This window comes from Orycteropus afer, unplaced genomic scaffold (genome assembly GCF_000298275.1).
Source record: "Orycteropus afer afer isolate SDZICR_OR568_19922 unplaced genomic scaffold, OryAfe1.0 scaffold00197, whole genome shotgun sequence".
NCBI lineage: Eukaryota > Metazoa > Chordata > Mammalia > Tubulidentata > Orycteropodidae > Orycteropus > Orycteropus afer.
The window spans coordinates 6,208,523-6,227,557 of record NW_006921784.1 but is presented as its reverse complement, the minus strand read 5'-3'; the positions used below and the strand labels follow the sequence as shown (position 1 = coordinate 6,227,557).

At 47.0% G+C, this 19,035-nt stretch overlaps 1 protein-coding gene across 1 annotated transcript in view; it reads left to right on the top strand.

Annotated features, from left to right (window-relative positions):
* TBC1D10A (TBC1 domain family member 10A) overlaps nt 1–19,035 on the top strand; it is a 63,618-nt gene that overhangs the window by 33,401 nt on the left and 11,182 nt on the right. Inside the window, exon 3 of the mRNA XM_007947982.2 lies at nt 16,574–16,724. Coding sequence (XP_007946173.2) covers nt 16,574–16,724 — 151 coding nt within the window. The remainder of the gene's footprint in view (nt 1–16,573; nt 16,725–19,035) is intronic.

Below are 19,035 nucleotides of genomic sequence, written 5' to 3'. Positions count from 1 at the left end.
TGATGCCCTGGGAAGGTGCCTGTGTGTCCGTCTGCTAGGAAACCCTAAGCTGTGGGAAAGAGATAAGGCAGTGGGGCCTGCTTGATGTTTTGTCCTCTCAGCATCTGGGTCTGAAACAGGACCTCCAGAGAACCAATCAGGCCTGGCTCTGGTCCATCCACCCAATCTGTTTACACTAAAGTAGGGGAGACTGGGTGCTCAGTGCTCCCTCCTCAGATGAGCTCTGGAGTCTGACTGTCTGTGTAATTTTGGGATGTTGCTTCACTTTGCTGAGCCTCGTTTTCTCATCTGTATAATGGTTATAATAATACTGACTTTTTAGGGTTGTGAGGTTTAAATAAGCTGATATTTGGAAAGACTCTGGCATACAGTAGGTGTTCAATGAATGTTCTTTTCTCTCTTAAAGACTAGAGTAGCAAGTCCTTTAATTCCCCACTTCCCATCTCTAGCAGTGGTGATGAGTGTGTGTGAATCCCAACCCTGGGGGCAGGAGATTGAACATCCCAGTGAACCCTAACTTTCCCAAGCAGAGTGGTTATCTCCATTCTGTAAATGAATACACTGAAGTCCGGAGGAGAAAGTGCCCAGGGTTTACCAGAACTGGGGCTAGAACCTGTTTCCTGAAGCTGAATCCAGTGACTAAGCCTTGCCTTGCTAAGGTGGCTATAGGCAGGGTGCCAATTGCTCCCAAGTCCCTGAGGCCCTCACCCCAGGCTAGGAGCCAGCAGAACTTGGTGACCTCCCCATCCCAATGTGGAAGGCAAGACAGATCCCAGTGCAGTGCAAGTCCACGGCCACCAAGTCAGAGAAAGTCCCATTAAAGAAAATCCTTGGGGAGGCCCTGGGAGTATGGCCAAATCAAGCGTAGTCTTAGCCCTCCTACAGGCCAGAGTCCACAGTGCATTGGTCTTGGTCCCAAAATGCTGCATAATCACTATTTGACTTTGCTGTTTAATCTGTGCCTTTTGGGAAAATGTTTTTTCTGTAGTAAGGTAGGGATTATGCTCCTTGTACAGGTGAGGAAACCAAAGCTTTGAAATGCCTTATAGTTAGTTAACAATGGAGCCAGATCAGGGAAGGATCCCAGTTTTCCTGTCCAGTGCTTCTCCAACTACGTGGCACTGTCCACTTTTTCCTCCTCATCAAACCAGTTAGCCTCCAGGTCTAGGATGTATTGTCCACCAGAGCAGACCCTATCATCGTCTCCCCATTGCCAGTCCCTAGCTGATCCCTTTCTTTATGTCAGGCAGCACACCTGAAGGGAGGCACCTCCCTCAGTGGATTTGTCTGCTTCTGGTAAATCTGCTGCTATCTCGGGGCCCAGGGACCCTACCTGGCAGGGAAGAAACTGTCTTGACCACTTACTTCACTGTCAAATCAACCTCCTGATGCTTAAGCCCTCTCCTTAGAAGCCACCTATCTGGAGTTTTGGAGTAGCTGTCAACTTTGGCTTTCTTTATCTCTTCTTTCTCTTTTACTTCCTTATCCCTCCCCCCATCCTACTCCATTTCATACCCCATTCTGCTGCATAGAGAGCTATGCCACTTAGCTCTGCATTCCTCTTCAGGTAGAGAAATAGCAGCTGACTCAGCAGCCTGGGAGAGAAAACTAAACCAACTTATCCATCTTCGCAATGAGGTTATCTACCAAGTGTTTATTGAGCACTGACTTTGCCAGACCCTATGATCGGTACAAGGGAAACAAAAGTGAGCAAGACGTCTGTGTCTTGTTGCCCCCAAGTGGTTCACAGACTGGTTGGGAAATAGACCTATAAACAAGTTGTACAGTGCTGAGTAATAGAGGCTCTCGTTGAGGTTGTGTGAGTGCTCTGGGCGTCCAGAGGAGGCAGCAGCCAGTATTAACCTCCAGGAACCCAGAAAGATGAGGTAGCCTTTGATCCAGGCCTCACAATGGGCACAGAAGGGCATTCCAGGGGAGGAGAGATGTCTTCATTATCCAGTGCTGCTCTAACAGAAAAACTGTAAGTGGATGGCTTTAACAAGCATTTGTTCTCTCACAGTTTAAGAGTCTAGAAGTCGAGTTCAGAGTGCCACCTCTAGGGGATGCCTTTCTCTCTCTCTTGGCTCTGGGGGAAGGTCCTTGTCTCCTTTAAACATCTGTGGGCCCGGCATCTTTTGGAGCTGTCCAATATCAGTCTTTTCCCTAGTTCTAGGAGGTTCTCAGTGCAGGGACCCTGGATCCAAAAGACACTCTCCACTTCCTGCTCTTCTTTATCTCCAAGGAGATGGACTTGAAATACAGCCTGATCCTATAGACTGCATCTTGCCTCGTTAACATAACTGCCTCTGAGCTAGCCTCATTAACATCATAGAGGTTATGATTTACAACACATAGGATAATTACATCAGATCAGAATATGGAGGATAATTGCATAATACTGAGAATCATGGTCTGGCCAAGTTGACACATACTTTTTTGTGTCGGGTGGGGTGGGGTGGGATGGACACAGTTCAGTCCTTAACAGGAGGGAATGGGAATGTGCAAAGAAAAAGGCGGATGGTTGAGAAGTGTGGCGTGCTATGAGCAGAAGTGGCTAGAGGAGTGGGAGGCAGGGAAGGCTCTGAAGCAAGGGAAGCCGGGGAAGCTGGTTGAGCAGCCTGAGGCCTCTGTGTTTCATAAGGTCAGTCTGATGCAGGTGTGGAAGGCGGCATGGAGAGGGGCTGGATTGCAGGCAGGGACAAGTTAGGAGAGTCCACGACAGCCCGAAAGGGCTGTGGTGAGGCCTGGAAAAGTCTGAAGCTATGAGGATGAAGAGGCTGGCAAATCAGTGCCTGATTGGCTGTGTGGACTGAGGGGCAGGTATGAAGGCTCTAAAGCCTTAGGATGATCTGAAGTGGCCCTGGCCTCTCACAGGACACATGCTGGGGCCTTCTGGTCATAGGGAGGGAACACTAGCTTTGTCCGCTCTCTCTGAAATAGTGTACTTTTCCTGACTCTTTCGTCACTCCCCAAGGTGTCTGGCATGGCTGGCACACACATGGCACATGAAGGGGCTCTTTGTCTCCTTGCAGTAGGAGAGCAGATTAGCCAGCCTTGTTGGGGAGGGAGCAGAGTGAGTTATACCAACTTTTGTGGTCTCTGCCCAGTAAACATATTGGATGGCAGGGAAGGGTGTAAGGAAAGACAAGTTCCTGTCCAAGGAGAGAGGAGTGAGGCCTGAGGTCATGGAAACCTTAGGATGGTACCAGTTGGGGAGTGTGGATTTGGGCCTTTGGGTAGAGCATAGACTGATCAAGGGGAGGTAGATAGCAACTGTCCTGGTCCAGGTCCTATGAGAAGACTAATAAAATCTCTCAGCACTTAGGAATATCATGAGCAGTTTCTTGGGGATGAGAGATTCTGGCTGGAAATAGGAATTTAGGGTAGAATGTGGGAAGAGGATATGAACTAGGCACAGGGGTCAGGGGTACTGTCTGTACCACTGACCCTTGTGGTGTATGACTTAGACATCTCCCTTCACTGACCATGGAACTAACACTCCTTGTTTTTCATGCAGCACTTTCTATGTGTGCGGCCCTATGCTAGGCTTAGGGGAGGTTATAGACCTGGTCCCTTACAGTCTTACAGTCTAGAAGGGAAATCAGACATTGAAGTCATTACAGTTATGGAGTGTGTACAAAAGGATTGTGAGGATGAAAGAGATAACTGGATTAGGAGCATAGTGTAAACAAAGACTGCTGAATAAGGATAAGGACACCCCAGGTCTGGGCCTCACAGGATCACCAACTAGCTCTGTGACCTTGAAAAAGTTGCTTAATCTTTCTAAGTCTCAGTTTCCCCACATATAAAACCAGGCGGTTTTAATAGGATGATGTTGAAGAACTTTTGTACCTCTAACAGTCTGTGACTGACCTTGGAGTATATGAAAAGTACTTTCAGAAGTTCTTTATGAGATACCATGTAAGTCCAAGTAGCCATCACGACACACCTCACAGAGGTCAATACTCGCAGCATGCTTTGCTCCTCTGTGAGAGGACCTCTTCCTTGTGTAGGACCAGTGGCCCTCACATCTTTGAGGATGTAATCAAATCAGAGGGTGCTTTGATTTGTCTAGCTCCTTAGCCTGCATAACAATTGCATAGTGGTTAAAACATTCAGCTGATAACCAAAAATGTTGGTGGTTCAAACCCACCAGACACTCTGTGGAAGAAAAATGAAACAATCTGCTTCCATAAAGATTTATAGCCTTGGAAACCCTATGGAGAAGTTCTACGCTATCCTAAAAGGGTCATTATGAGTTGGAGTCAACTTGATGGCAGTGGATTTGATTTTTTTGGTTTAGTCTTAAAAGTGCTTTCATTCCCATTGCCTTAGAGTAATGCTCACAGGAACCCTGGTAAGGTATTATTTTACCATGTTTACAGATAAGGAAACTGAGGCTAAGCAAGTGATGAAACAGAACTTGGGACCCAGGACTGCTTCTCCCCAGTCATCCACCTTAGCAAAGCTTGTGACTGCTGTATGGCCTCTCTATCTCCTTCTTGTCCTAGTCTTAGGACTTTAGCCCAGGCCCAAGTGTCTGTACTTCTCCTCCAGACTCCTTGGGTTGTTTTTGTTGCTGAATTGTTATGTGACAATGGAACACCTAATCCCTACGGAAGACCCAGGGATGGATGGTAAACATCCTGTCCCAAGTCTCCATACATAGCCCCTCACATGTGCTCCAAGACAAGGCAGGAGTGGCTGGGTAGTGAGGGGGTGAGGGGTCAAGGAGCATAAGTGTGGAGACTGCTTATTCCTCCTCAGTGGACTCTGACTTGGACTCTGTGTGGTCAGAGGTGATCCTTCCTGGTAAGCCACTTCTGGAGGATGCTGAGGCTTTTTCTCCCTCTCTCTCTTGGCTTCACAGAAAAAGAGAACCTAAATTTGGGCTTGGGACAGCCCAGGTTTGAGACACCAACAGACCTGGCCTCGAGTTCTGACTCTGTTCTAGCCACATGACTTCCTTAAATCTGTAAATGGGCCAGGTGGTGGTATTGGGAGGGGTTATGAGGATTAAGGGAAGCAATGTTCATGAAACACCCAGCACAGTGTCTGCCACAAAATAAGGACTCCGTGGTACCCTCTAATATTTCATTTTGGGCTTCTGGCATAGTGGTGAGGGAGTAGGGCAGCAGCGTGGATATGAAAGTCCAGATTCCCTCACATGCTCTGCCCATCCACCCCAAGGCCTTAGGAGTCAGTTCCACTCAGCTTGTGATCCTAGCCTGCAGGGCAGGTTGGAAATCCCCCCCATCAGTTGCTAAGTGAGTCATTTGGAGCAGGACTCCTATGTAGCCCTGACTCTGAGGCCCTGATCTAAAGGCTCTTGCATCTCCTTGGCCTGGGAAAGTAAAACAGAAGGGAGAGTAGAGATGGGCCTCCTGAAAGATTCAACTCAGAGTATGTGATCATAGGGCTGCCTGTCTGTCCTCCTGTATAGTGACAGTGACTGGTTTGTTTTCTCCTCTGTGAAAGGAGGATAATTAGAGAACCTGTCCCATGGGCTTGTTGTCAGGATTAAATGAAATGTAAGTTAAGTGCGGAGCACAATGTCTGGTACAGAGTAAGTGCCTGGTAAGTGTTACAACAGACATTCAATTAAGTTAATTAAATACTACAATTGTAATGTTGTAAAAGGCCTTCACCAAGCACGTCTCTGCTCAGGCCTGTGCTGTGCTTTGAGGAAGATACAGAGCTGGTATCGGGCCAGATAGGGAGTGCGACTGCCCTTTATCAAATTCTTCCTGTGCTTTGCCCATGTGATCTCAAGGTGGAGGGCATTGTTCCCATCTCACTGCTGAGAAAACTGCAACTCAGAGTGCTTGAGGTCACAAAGCTCATGAATCCGTCTACACATGGTTATTGAGCTCCAGTCAGGTACCAGGCACTGCCCTAGACCCTGGACTCACAGCAGAGAGCAGCAATGGCAGGGTACCTTCCCACTGAATGCTGCCTGGGCAGAGCAGACAGGCTGACTGAGGAGCTGTACCTGCTCCACAGGACGGCCCACATTCCCCAAACAAGCAGGGCCCTTTCCTGTTAATGTGGATTTGCTGGTACTGGGCCTTCTGCCTGGCATGCCCTTTCCCCTTTCTCTGCTTGGCCATTTCCTGTCACCTTCAAGGACCAGCTCAAAAGTCAGCTTCTCTTTAAAGCTGTCCCTGAATGTCTTTGTCCCTGCCCTGGAAGCTTCTCGCAGACTCCTAGCACCTTCTGCCTCCTCTGTAAAAGCGCTTCTGTGGATCCTAGGTATTTACTTACCCATCTGTCTCCTCTGCCAGATTGACCTATTCAAGGGCAGGGACTATATTTTATGGGCTTGGACAAGTGCATGTGGAATATAATGGGGTGCCGATTGTGTTCTGTCTCTGGAGTGGTTAGGAAAGGCTGGTAGGGAGGAGAAGGAGTTGTGAGTGAGGCCGTGGCAGATGAGTGGGACTGAATCAGAGTGTGTGTGTGGGGGGTGCATCTAGAAGGGGGTCCAGGGGATAAAGGAGGGTCTGAGAACCAGGGCCTAAAGTTTCTGTTGGACAAGGAAGGCAGATAGGGCGCCTTGAAGGGGTTTGGGCAGAGGAAGGGCCTTACATAACCAGTGAGTCAAGACTGATTTGTCAGGACCTCCCCAAAAGACTACTGATTTGTGAGACAGGCCATGCTTGATGTTTAGAGTCAGGGTGGCCCCCTGGGTGCCTCCAATGAGATTGTGACTCCAGGATCAGCAGGGTATTTCAAGCATTATTCTGCCTAGAAGGAGTGAGGACTTTGGGAGGGATGTCTTCTGTTGAGAATAATTTCCACACCTTTCTGTAGTTGTCAGGGAGAGCTGTCCTGGGAGTTTCTGCCTTGGTCAGCTTCCTTCCCTAACTAAGTGGGGTGGGGGAATTCCTTGCTCTTGGAAGCCTGCAGTGCTGGTGCTTAGAGGAGCCATTTCTTCCATCTCACATTCAGTGGGGTGGAGCTGAACAGAGTGGAGAGTTGGGCAGTGGCCCAGGGCACCGAGGCCAGTGGAGGGTGGAGAGAACCTGTTTACCATTGTGTGCCGACCCAGGGCTGGAAGGAGCAGAGCCAGGGAATTTCTTCTGGGAAAGGGAGGTAGGCTGAGAACTAGGCCTTGGGAGTAGGAGAGAGTGAAGCAAACCAGACTCTCTCTCTCCCAGACAGGGAGCCGGAATCCTGCCAGCCACCTCCAAGGCAGGGGCAGCCAGGGCCACAGGAGGGAGCACCAGACTGTGCACACCATCTTCCCTTTCTGCACTGACTGACCGTGGCAGCCTTGGGCAGATAGATCATTCACCCTGTGAGCTACACACCTGTCTGATTGTCTGAGGAAGGTGGACTCATTGGGTGGTGTTTTCCGGCACTATATCAGACAGTGTTTCACTGCTCTTCATAAGGTTTCCACTGGCCAATTCTTTGAAAAGTGAATGGCCCCTTCCTTCTTCCAAGTTGGAGCCAACTCGACTACACCTAATAACAACAACAATCTACCTTGTAGGAGCTCTGTGGCTCAGTGGATAAGGAATTTGGCTTCTAACCAGAAGGCAGTGGTTCAAACCCACCTGCTGCTCCATGAAAGGAAGATGAGACAATCTACTTCTGTAAAGATTTACAATCTTGAAAACCCAGTGAGGGTCTCTATAGGTTGGGATCAACTTGATAGCAGTGGGTTTGATTTTTTGGTTTTAATCTACCCTCTCACAGCATTCCAGGTTTCTACCACAGGTGATTTTGGAGCTGACATAAAAACTAGTCATACTTTTGGTCATTTGGTATATTTATGGTCTGTGTGTCTTGAGCAAATTACCACCTCTTAGAGTAATGAACTCCAGAAGTTGTTACAGTGGGCAAAGTAGGTCACTTCTCCTGAGCTTTGGGTGGGAGAAAGGAGCTCCCTCATCCTTATCATCCCTGGATATGTGGTTGGCTGTGCTTTCTCTGCCCATCTACTTCCTGATTTTTTACTCTTTGGTAGAACTTCTTCTGGCTGCCTCCTCACCATCCTGGAGACACAAATGTGAGAGGTCACTTTAACTTTATCCCTTTCTGCCCTTCTTAGCACAGAGGGTGGTGGCTGTCTAGTGGGTAGTAAAGAAGAGGAAAGGGAAACGGGAGAGGAATTGAGGCCTGGTTATGTGTTGGCACTTTATTAGGTAGTTTAGTGCTCGAGTGGCAGCCTCCATTTTCAGACTATGTAACTGTAACCTTGGGCAGATTATTCACCCTGGCTGAGCCTTAGTTTTCTTATCTATTCAGTGGAGAAAACAAAACCTCCTTCCTTGGATAACTGTAGGGGTAAACTACAGTAATGCCTAGCTAGTGTTCAGCTAGTCTATGGTCAGTGTTCGAAACATGTCGGCTCTTACTGCCTTCTGTGTTCTTTACCACGGCTCTCTGAGGAGGTGGCATTGCCCCTGTCTTAACAACTTGCTCCATTTCACACAGCTGTAAAGTAGTAGAGCTGGCATCAGAAGCCAGGATTTATGGTCTGTGTGTCTTGAGCAAATTACTTTATCTCTTGGGGCCTCAATTGGAATTAATCTGCCCTGCCTATTGCAGAGGGTAGTTTACGTGGATCAGTCAGCTGAGAGAAGCATGTGGAAGTGCTAGGTTACCTGCAAATACCAGTCACCTAATAGCCACTATTTGTTGGCCACCCACTAGGCTGAGCTCTATAAAATATGAGGCATGTATTAAAGATGAGGAGTCCCAAAGTAGTACAAACGGTTAAGCACTTCCTTGGCTACTAACTGAAAGGCTGGTGGTTCAGATTCACCCAGAGGTGCCCTGGAAGAAAGGTCACAGCCATTGAAAACCCTACGGAGCATAGTTCTACTCAGACATACGTGAGGGCGCCATGAGTCAGAACTGAGGGTGGCAACTGGTTTGGTTTGGTTTGGTTCATTAAAGATGAAGAAGTTGAGGCTTAGGTCAAGTATCTTGCCCATGGTCTCTCAGCTAATCAGTGCAGAAGCTGGGATGGAAACCTAGATTAGTTGACTTCAAAGTCACCACTCTATGCATTCTCACCCCATCTAGCAAGCCGCCTTACTGGGTGAGATGGACCAGATCAGTCTTGTAGTCAGTGACCTTAGCTTTCTGCTTGGGGTTGTATGTCTCTTTGTTTGGGGCTGGTTAAGGGAATGAGGCTTGGGAGGAGGGGGCAAGACTGGTTCTTGGGACCAATAAGATAAAATGGTCATGGGCACAGGTACCACACCTGGCTGAGTCTGTCAAACTTGAGGGATTGAGATATGCTTGGGCAGAAAGCAGTCTGCAAGAAGGGGAGAGAGCCCTGCCCTTCGTCTCAGTAGCCTTGGAACCTGTCTTGTCCCTCTGAGCTCATGGAAGCTTTGCACCTCTAGGTTTAGAGGGAGGGCCAGGGAATTACAAGCCTGCAGAGCATGCAGCCAGTGAAGTGTCACTGCCCCCTTGGGCCCGTGGCCTGGACTGAGCACAGCGTGACGTAGCATGGCTAAGCCTAGCTGAGCCAGGGAGCCTGACAGGTTCTGGAATCAGGTGCTCCCTGACTGTCCACCTTTGTCTCCTCTGTGCCACTCTTGCTCAGGAGACAGGGTGACCAGCAAATGACAGATTGCCCAGGTTTACTGTCTCCAAATGTGTCTGCAAGCTGTGCCCATCCCAGTGTGTTAACTTCACTGAGCATTTGCTGGGTGTAGGCAGGCTGCTCAGTGGGACAGTCACAACACTGGGCCCTGTCTCCAAGGGGTTGGAGGCCAGACATAGAACTGCATAGCAGCATCTGGAGGAGGGCCTGATTTCCTCGTCATGTCCCAGAGGAGCCAGAGGCAGCACATGAGTCACTGTGGCAGAGGGCAAGTCTTGCTTCCACCACCCATTTAGGAGCTTGGTGACTTTGCCTAAGTCATACAACCTCTCTGATTAGTCAAGTTTCTCATGGGCCAAACGGAAATGATAACCTATGAGAGATCTACCTCACTGGGCTGTTAAAAAACGACAACCAAAACCGTTGCCAGGGAGTCAATTCTGACTCACAGAGACCCTATAGGACAGAGTAGAACTGCCTATAGGATTTCCAAGGCTATAATCTTTACAGAAGCAGACTGTCACATCTTCCACAAAGCAGTTGGTGGGTTCAAACTGCTGTCCTTTTGGTTAGTAGCCAGGCGCTTATACTACACCACCTGGGCTCCTAGGGCTCCTTGTTGTTGTTGTTGTTGTTATGTGCCGTCGAGTCGGCCCCGACTCATAGCGACCCCTCCTTGGGTTTCCGAGGCAGTATCACTACGGAAGTAGGATTGCCCAACCTTCCTTCCGAGGAGTGGCTGGTGGGTTTGAACCGCCAGCCTTCTGGTTAGCAGTCAAGTGCTTTAGCCACTATGCTACCAGAGCTCCTAGGGCTCCTTAGGGGGCCAAATAAAGTTGCTGTAGGCAGAAGTGGCCTGTAGCCCTGAATGCAATGCAGATGAAAGTAATGATGTTATGATGAAAACCAGACACACACCTGTTGAGCACTGGTGAGGGGTGTGGTGGAAGTTACTGAAGAAGTTCAAGACCTGGTCCACTTAAGGGAGGTACAGTGCTGAGTGATATGAGCAAGTTGTAATGAAGGGCTCGTTTCAGACATCATGTCTTGACCCATTAATGAGTTGATGTAGAAATCAGTTCTAGGGAGTTGTGACCTGCATTTTTTAAAAAATGAAATAGAATAGAATGAAAAGAAATTGAACAGAAAATATCAGAATGCATGAGTACATGTTAGAATAAATTATTCCATAAAATGTATTTTGGTTGTATATGTATATACGTGTATAATTCAGTGGTGGAATTCTCCCCTTCCATGTGAGAGAACCAGGCTCCGTCCCCAGCCAGTGCACCTCACGCACAGCCCCCACCCATCTGCCAGCAGAAGCTTTCATCTTGTTATGATGCTGGACAGGTTTCAGTGGAGCTTCTAGGCTTAGACTGGGAAGAAAGGCCTGGTGATCTACTTCTCCAAAATCAGCTAATGGTAACCCTATGGATCACAACCATCTAGGATCACAAAGGGTCTAGTATGTAACCAGTCATGGGATAGTGAAGGACCAGGAAGAATTTTGTTCAGTTGTGCATGTGGTCACCATGAGTCAAAGACCAACTCAGCGACAGCTAACAATAACGACTGTGTGTGTGTGTGTGTGTGTGTGTGTGTGGTCTCAGTATAAAATTTTTTACTGTGCATCTCAGTTTTCAAACTTTGAGAAATGGTGTTTTAAGTAAAGATTAAGGTCTTCAGGTTGAGGGACTTAATGAGATCCGGATAGTAGAAGCTTCATGGAGGCTGAGAGCTTGGCTTGTGAGCAGAGGAATGTAGTGCAAGGGTCAAGAGCATGGACTGTGGAGTCAGCAGCCTGGGTTTGAGTCCCAGGTCTGCCACTTAACAGCTATGTGGCCTTGAGCAAATCACTTAACCTTAGGTCTTGATTCTACTTGTGTAAAATGGAAATAATAACATTATGGGGCAATTCTACTTTCTAATACATGAGGTTGCTGTGAGTTAGAATTAGCTCCATGGCACACAACATTATGAAATTTACAAGCATTTAGAAAGAAATTGGTAAATAGTAAATGATGTATAAATGGTAGTTACTGTTGCTTCTGTTGCTGTTGTTATTGTTGAAGTTACGGTTTTTATTGTTATCTTGGGTCCTAAAGGGTTACTGTGACTTGGAGCAAGGAGGAGAAAGGGCATCCAGGTAGGGACAGGTGCATGACAAGAGATAAGTGTATGTGTGCGTGTGTATGTGGTATGAGAGGAATGTGATTAGTTTCAGAGGGAAATGTTGAGACTATTCAGAAGGTATCAGGAAAATTTTGGCATAACATGATGTCTTAGTCATCTAATGCTGCTGTAACAGATATACTACAAATGGATGGCTTTAACAAACAGAAATTTGTGTTCTAACAGTGTAGAGTGCTTAAAGTCTGGATTCAGGGCTGCCAGTTGTAGGGGATGCTTCCTCTCTCTGTTGGTCCTGGGGAAAGTCCTTGTGTCTTTGCATTTCTGCTCCTGAGTGATCTTCATGTGGCTTGGTATCTCTCTTCTCCCATCTCAGCTTGCTAACTTGTGTTTAAGCTCTTTTATATCTCAAAAGAGATTGACTCAAGATACACCCTACACTAATCCTGTCTTGTTAACAGTCCATTCCCAAATGGGATTATAATCACAGGCATAGAGGTAGTCATTTACAACACATATTTTTTAGGGACACAGTCCATAACACATGGCAAAGAAACTTTCAACAGCTGAGACTGTTCAATAATAGGGTGGCTTGACCTGATAGTATTGAGGCCCACCCTGGAGGTGTCCAAGCATGGGGGCAGCTAAGACGGTTCTCATTAGACTCTTGGTTGCAGAGGTTCTGTCAGGCCACCTTAAGGAAAGAGGGGCTTTCTGGAACTTAAGTGAGGCCCTCAGACCAGAGCTATCCCCCATGGGCCATTTGGTCCTTTAGGCTGGCTCATGCTCTCCCTCTACTGTCAGGAGAAAGCCACCTCAGGCCTTGGCACCATTGCACTGTTTGTAGGAATCCCTCTTGGCCCCAACATCATCTCACAGCTTCTCTCTAGGCAACATTTTTTGAAGTTCAGTTTATAATGCTAGCTGTCCAAACATAGGGAAACTGAGGCTCACAGAAGGGAAGCAACTTGGCTGTTGTAGAAGGAATTTCTATATTAGATAATAGTTGCATCAGTTGCCTTCTGAGACCCTGACTGACTACATGGAAATTGTTGTTAAAGGATGGATACCTTGCAACTTTGGAGGAGTACATCCTGTGCATAAAGGAAGTCTACATGCAGTTAGTGAGCATGTGATGAGCTGAGTGCAGGGGTACAGCCAGACCTTGGTGTCTTCCTTCTTATCACTTCTGGGTAGATTTAACTTGTGTGGTGTTGGAGGAGAAGGCATTCGAATGCCCATATTTCCTCCGAATTTTTCCAATTTCAGGTTTTAAAAACCAAAATGGATCTTTCACTTGGCATCTACATTTAAAGCAGTAGAGGTGTTTTTTTTTTTTTTTCCTTAGAATGGTGCAGTTTGAAATCAGTGATGTCTTAGAATCCAGGAAATACGGTAATTTGTTTTGTACCATATTGAAATTGTGGTTTGAGGTTGGATGTTGGGGCTTTGAAACTGCCAAAGCTGTTATCTGGCATCAGTTAAAAGAACACTCAACTTTAGGAGTTTCTCTGTATTTCTGCAGTTTCATGAATGGGTATTTCGAAGGGCCTGTTGTCAGATCTTATCAAAGACAGACCTGGGTTGAGGTGGCAAATGGGTATATATTTAATTGCATGGGAATTTTTTTATAAAATGGCAATAAGCCTTTCTTTCCTTGAGCCTCAGTTTTCTCATCTGTGCATTGGAAGGATTGGATCAGACGTTACCTAGAGCCAAGACTGCTAGGACTTCCTGTTGACTCAGTGTGGGCACCCCCCTTTTGCTCAGTTAACTAGAAGATTTGTCCTCTGACCTGTTACATAAGCGAGTGCTTTGTAGGTGGTAGAAGACAGCAGGGCCTGGGATGCGTGGGCCTTTGGTTTCCGCTCCCTTTGTGTTTGGGTGTTGCCTGGAAACGAGTGTCCCTTTGTAAATTACCTGACCTAAAGGCTTGATCTCTGACTTTCTCCCATTTGAGAAGGTGGAGGAAGAGAATGTCTTCATATCCTGGTTCTGTCTGTAGGTTCTAAGAGGGGCAGAAGTTGAAGAGGAAGTGGTTTTTGTCAGTGTGTTGAGGGGGGCCACTTTGCCGAGGTTATAGACCCTGCTCAGCTTTTCAGTGCCGAGGCTGCTCTGGGGCTTGTGCTTTTCCCCAGATAAAGCTGTCTGAAGAAAGAGGACCTGCCCTCCCTTTTGTGACTCTCAGGCTCCAGCTCAGCCAGGGCCTCTCCAACAAGTAAAAGTCACAGCAGCGCATTTCCTTCCGGCAGAAAGAGAGTCAAGGTCTGGGACCGGCCCAGCACTATCACGTCCTGCTCCTGAGTGCTGAGCACCTCCTCTGAGCTGCCTTGAGTGCCTCTATACCAGGCTGCTTCTGGGATGTGAGACAAAACTGCATATGGGCTCTTGACTAGGGACCTGCCTTGAGTCTGGGTTTTTGTACTGATTTCGTGTTTGGCTCTGAGCAAGATTCTCTGCCTAGCCCTTGCTTTACCTCTCTGAGCTTCTGTTTCCTTATCTGTCGTTAATATTTTGTTAATACTGTCAAGTATTTTTTTAATTGGGAAAATATAAATAATATACATTCATACATACATAAAAGAAGAAATTACAAAGATCCATAATATACTATTTAAAAATACTTTTAAGAAGAGAGCAAGTCTGTGTGTGTATTTGTGTGTGTGTGTGTATAGAGAGAGATGCACACATTGTAGGCATATAAGAAATTATATGTAGTGTCCAGCCTGCAAATGCTAGTTTCCTCCTTTTTGCCCCCCAGAAGTATATGAACTCAGGAATTCCCGGAGACCCACTCCTTGGAGGAAGCCCACTCACTAGACATGCCGTCTGGCTAAGCCAGGGATGTGTGCCCCAGCCTGCCTTAGCCTGAGTTGGTGCCCATCTGCCTGCCAGGGGTGGGTCTTTTTTTTCTCCCACATATTATTTACCACAAGGAGCTCTGGTGGCGTAGTGCCTAAGGCATTTGACTGCTAGCCAGAAGGTTGGCAGTTCAAACCCACCAGCCACTCCACAAAGGAAGACTGGGCAATCTACTTCCATAAATATTTACTACCTCAGAAACCCAATGGGGGTCACTATGTGTCAGAATCGACTCGATGGCAGTAAGTTTGGTTTTTGGTGTTATTTACCAACACACCCACACCCACACACACACACACAAGCAGATAGTATTGCTCACAAATTATGAGAATACTAGCTATCATATGAGGTCCTTACAAATGGTAAATTATTTAATATATGAAAACTCACCAAAACCAAATTCACTGCCTTCGAGTCAATTCTGACTGATAGTGACCCCCATTGGGTTTCCAAGGCTGTAAATCTTTATGGAAACAGACTGTCCCATCTTTCTTGTGTGGAATGGCTGGTGGGTTTGAACCATGGACCTTTTGGTTAGCAGCCAAATGCTTTAACCACTACACCACCAGCGCTCCTTATAGGTAAATTGGCATGTGGTAAATGCTGAACTAATAGTGTCCTTCATCCTTCTCTTTGTGTAGATGTTAAGTTCTCTGTAGCAAAGCCATGTCATGTGTTTTGCCTGTGGATGCATTGCATTCACATATTCATTTAATAAAAATTTATGGAGCACCCACTATGTGCTAAGCCGTGTTCTTGGAGGTGTGCATAGAGTCATGAATAAATCAAGGCTTGCTGTCTTCGTGGACCCATGGTCTGGTGGGGATATAGATATGCAATAAATGAAAATTTAAGTCAATGGTCTCACAAACATTTGGCACATGAAGGAATTCTCCATGCTATTAATAAAATCAAGGACTTAAAGTAATTTATTCACAAATACTTGCCTAAGAAGAGGAAAATCATATTTATGATGGTATCTCCTCTCACTCCTTGACCATTTTGGTTTGTACTTAGTTCTTTCTCACTGGGCTGTTTCATGTCTCAATTTCTTTTGTACTCATGCCATTATCGCTATGTAAGATAGTCAATAAATACCTATTTTTCATGATACTGTATAGAAACAGCCTCAGACTCACTTTACAGTATTCCTTTTTTTTTTTTCATAGAGTATTCACACTTTTTTTGGTTTTAACCTGCCCTTTCACCAAGTTAATATGTGTCTACCCTCTTGTTAGTGGTTTACCCTCCCTTCCCCTAGGAAGAGTCTTAATGTCAAGGTGTTCTCCCCACTCCCAGTGCCCCCTTGAATGTCAACTTCATGAGGGCAGGGATTTTGTTCTTGTCATAGGAGTGCTCCCCCACAGCCCACCCAGGACCCTAGCCCTAGAATGACACTTGGCATCTGATAGTGGCTTAGTAAATAGATGTTGAACAAATACAAGAGATGGTGTTTGACGGAGCTCTGAAGTGTGTGTAGGATTTTGATAGGTAGAGACAACTTGAAGAATGTTCCAGCAAAAGGATTGCCATGAGTAAAGAGTAAGAGGTGGGAAAAGGCTGGGGCGTAATTGGGGAAACTATGAGTAACTAGTTTTGCTAATGTGAAGAGGTGAGCATGTTATTTCTATACTTGTTTGACTAGCTCTTGTGCCCAGTCCTGCAACTTGCACATAGGCCCTTTGAAGAGGCTTATTTACCAAGTCAGATTCAGGATGGGTGTGGTGTGTTCATAAGACACTTAGGCCTCTGCCCCAGAGGGGCGTGGTAACCCCTGGCTTAGGCCTCTGCCCCAGAGGGGCGTGGTAACCCCTGGCTCCTTGGTGCATTGTAGGAGTGGGTACTAGAATTGATGCCTTTCTGGTTTGTACCTTCTGGCAGGGGCAGCATTCCTTTTCTCATCTGCTTTAGGGACTTGATGACCTAGCAGCTCCCAAGGAAACAGTGTGGGTGGGGGAACAGGCAAGGGAATGGCGCCCTAATCAGGCTGGTGGTTAGGGCCTAAGCCAGGGCCTTTTCTCTTCTTGTCATCTCTGATGGGTCTTGCCCTCTGTTCCACAGGCTGGAGGAAGTCCCTCTGGAGGTGCTGAGGCAGAGGGAGTCCAAGTGGCTGGATATGCTCAACAACTGGGACAAATGGATGGCCAAGAAGCACAAAAAGGTGAGGGGGCCTGGGTCTTGGCCCTTGAACTAGGAGCTGGCAGCTTGGGGAGGTGGAGGAAAAGGGAAGAACCTCATTAGCTTGGGGGAGCAGGGGCTTTTGAACAGCCAAACTGCCTTAGGTGTCCTCCCATCTGCCATCTCTGAAATGGGGAACAGAAGCTGGCTGAAGGGCAGGGCCTGGCCTTCACTCAGGCCCTCACACATGACTTCAGATGCTTGTAGAACTTTGTCCTGGAGTCAAACTTCAACGCCACTTTTAGCCCAAAGGCCTTATAGACAACTTTTCTCCAGGCCCCCCTGGAAGAAGTCCTTAAGTCTGCTTACCACCTATCAAGGAGGACTTTGTAATACTAGTAATAGCTAATGTGTGTTGAACATTTGCAGTGTGCCTTTAATTTTACTTGGACAGTCCTTAATACAACACACTGATGAGATTGGTGGTGGTAGTAGCCCTTCTTTACAGATGAGGTACAGGTTAAGTAGCCTGTGGAACTATAATCGCAGAGCCCACACTCTTAACCTTTGCAGTGTTGTTGTTGGTAGTGCCGTCAAGTCGGCTCCAACTATAGCGACCCTGGGTCCAACAGAACGAAACACTGCCCAGTCCTGCGTTTGAACTCATTGTTGCAGCTACAGTGTCAGTCCATCACGTTAGCGTCTTTCCCTTCTTCACTGACCTTCTGCTTTACCAAGCATGATACCCTTCTCTAGGGACTGATCCCTTCTGACAAGTATGAAAGATAAAGTCTGGCCATCCTTGTTCCTAAGGAGCATCCTGGCTATACTTCTTTTGAGACCAATTTGTTTGTTCTAGCAGCCCATGGTCCATTCAGTATTTAACCATTGCAACTGTTCTACCACTCGTCTGTCAAGTTTGTCATACTGTGGTGGCTTGAGTCTTGCTGTGGTACTGAAAGCTGTGCTACTGGTATTTCATATTGGCAAGGTCACCCATGCTGGACAGGTATCAGTGGAGCTTCTAGACTAAGACAGACTAGGAAGAAGGACATGGCCAGGTCACTTCTGAGGAAAAAAAAATTAGTCACTAGAAGCATTATGGGTAACCATTGCATTATTGTAATGGTTATTGCAAAGCCTAATTTGCAGACTTCTTTCTTCCTCTTGACCAAAGCAAAAGCAAGAGTAGCCTCATTTGTAAAAAGTCATCTTATAAAAATGAAATCACTCAGTGGTCCTTTTCGAGTCAGGCACTAACTTTGTTCTGCCATAGCATCGTCCTTACCCGCCACTGGTGTCTGTGGTGATGCCCTTGGCCGTCCTCTGCAGGTACTACTTACTCCTTGGCTCAGAGGGGTTCCAGCTGGCATGAGGAGACATCCAGAGCCTTACAGCTTATCTACGCACAGTTTCCCGTTATGGTCAGTTGACACACTGGTCTAGCAGGGCTTGGACCCGACCTGAATTTTTAAAATTTGGGTGAGCTGTAGCGATAAATATAGAGCTCTGGTGGCACAGTGCCTAAGGCATTTGACTGTTAACCAGAAGATTGGCAGTTCAAACCTACCAGCCACTCTGCAGAAGGAAGACAGGGCAATCTACTTCTGTAAAGATTTACTGCCTTGGAAACCCAATGGGGGTCACAATGAGTCGTAATCATTGCAATGGATTAACACAGTGGCTGCAGTGATGCGCTCCGGCATAGCAGCGATTGTGAGGCTGATGCAGGACTGGGCAGTGTTTCATTCTGTTCTACACAGGGTTACTGTGAATCAGAGCCGACTCAACGGCACCTAACAGCAACAACATAAGTCGGAATCAACTTGATGGCAGTGGGTTGGGAGCAGTAATCAGAATGGGAAAAATTTACAGGTCGAAGCCCTACCAGAAACTGAATCTCCCTCTTAGGCTAGCATTCCTGTTGCATAGCAACCAGTCTCTTGCCTGCCAAGTAGGAAACTGTGATGCCAAGCTCAAAGATGGTGGCTGATCTCACTGCTTTGGATTTGTGTCACTCTCTGCAATTTCAGTGTTAATCCAGTCTCCCAGATCAGGCTCCTGAAAGGGGCCTACGCCTATACACTTCTTCTGAGTCTCCTATTCCAGGGCTTCAACCTATAATTTTTTCCATTCTGGTTATCATTCTCGTTCATCCAAATGATTAAAATTTTTTAAATTTGGGTCTCCTGGTTTCTCTTTGTCCGCCATGACTGAACTGGCTTGAACTGCTTTGAAGCCCTGATCTGGTCCATGCTGGCACAGCTGGCTGCAGGGCATGGCAGAAAGTGCAGACCGCAGGCCAGATGTGGGCTGGGCCCAGCTCCACTCCCTTCCTGTGTCCTCGCCCATGG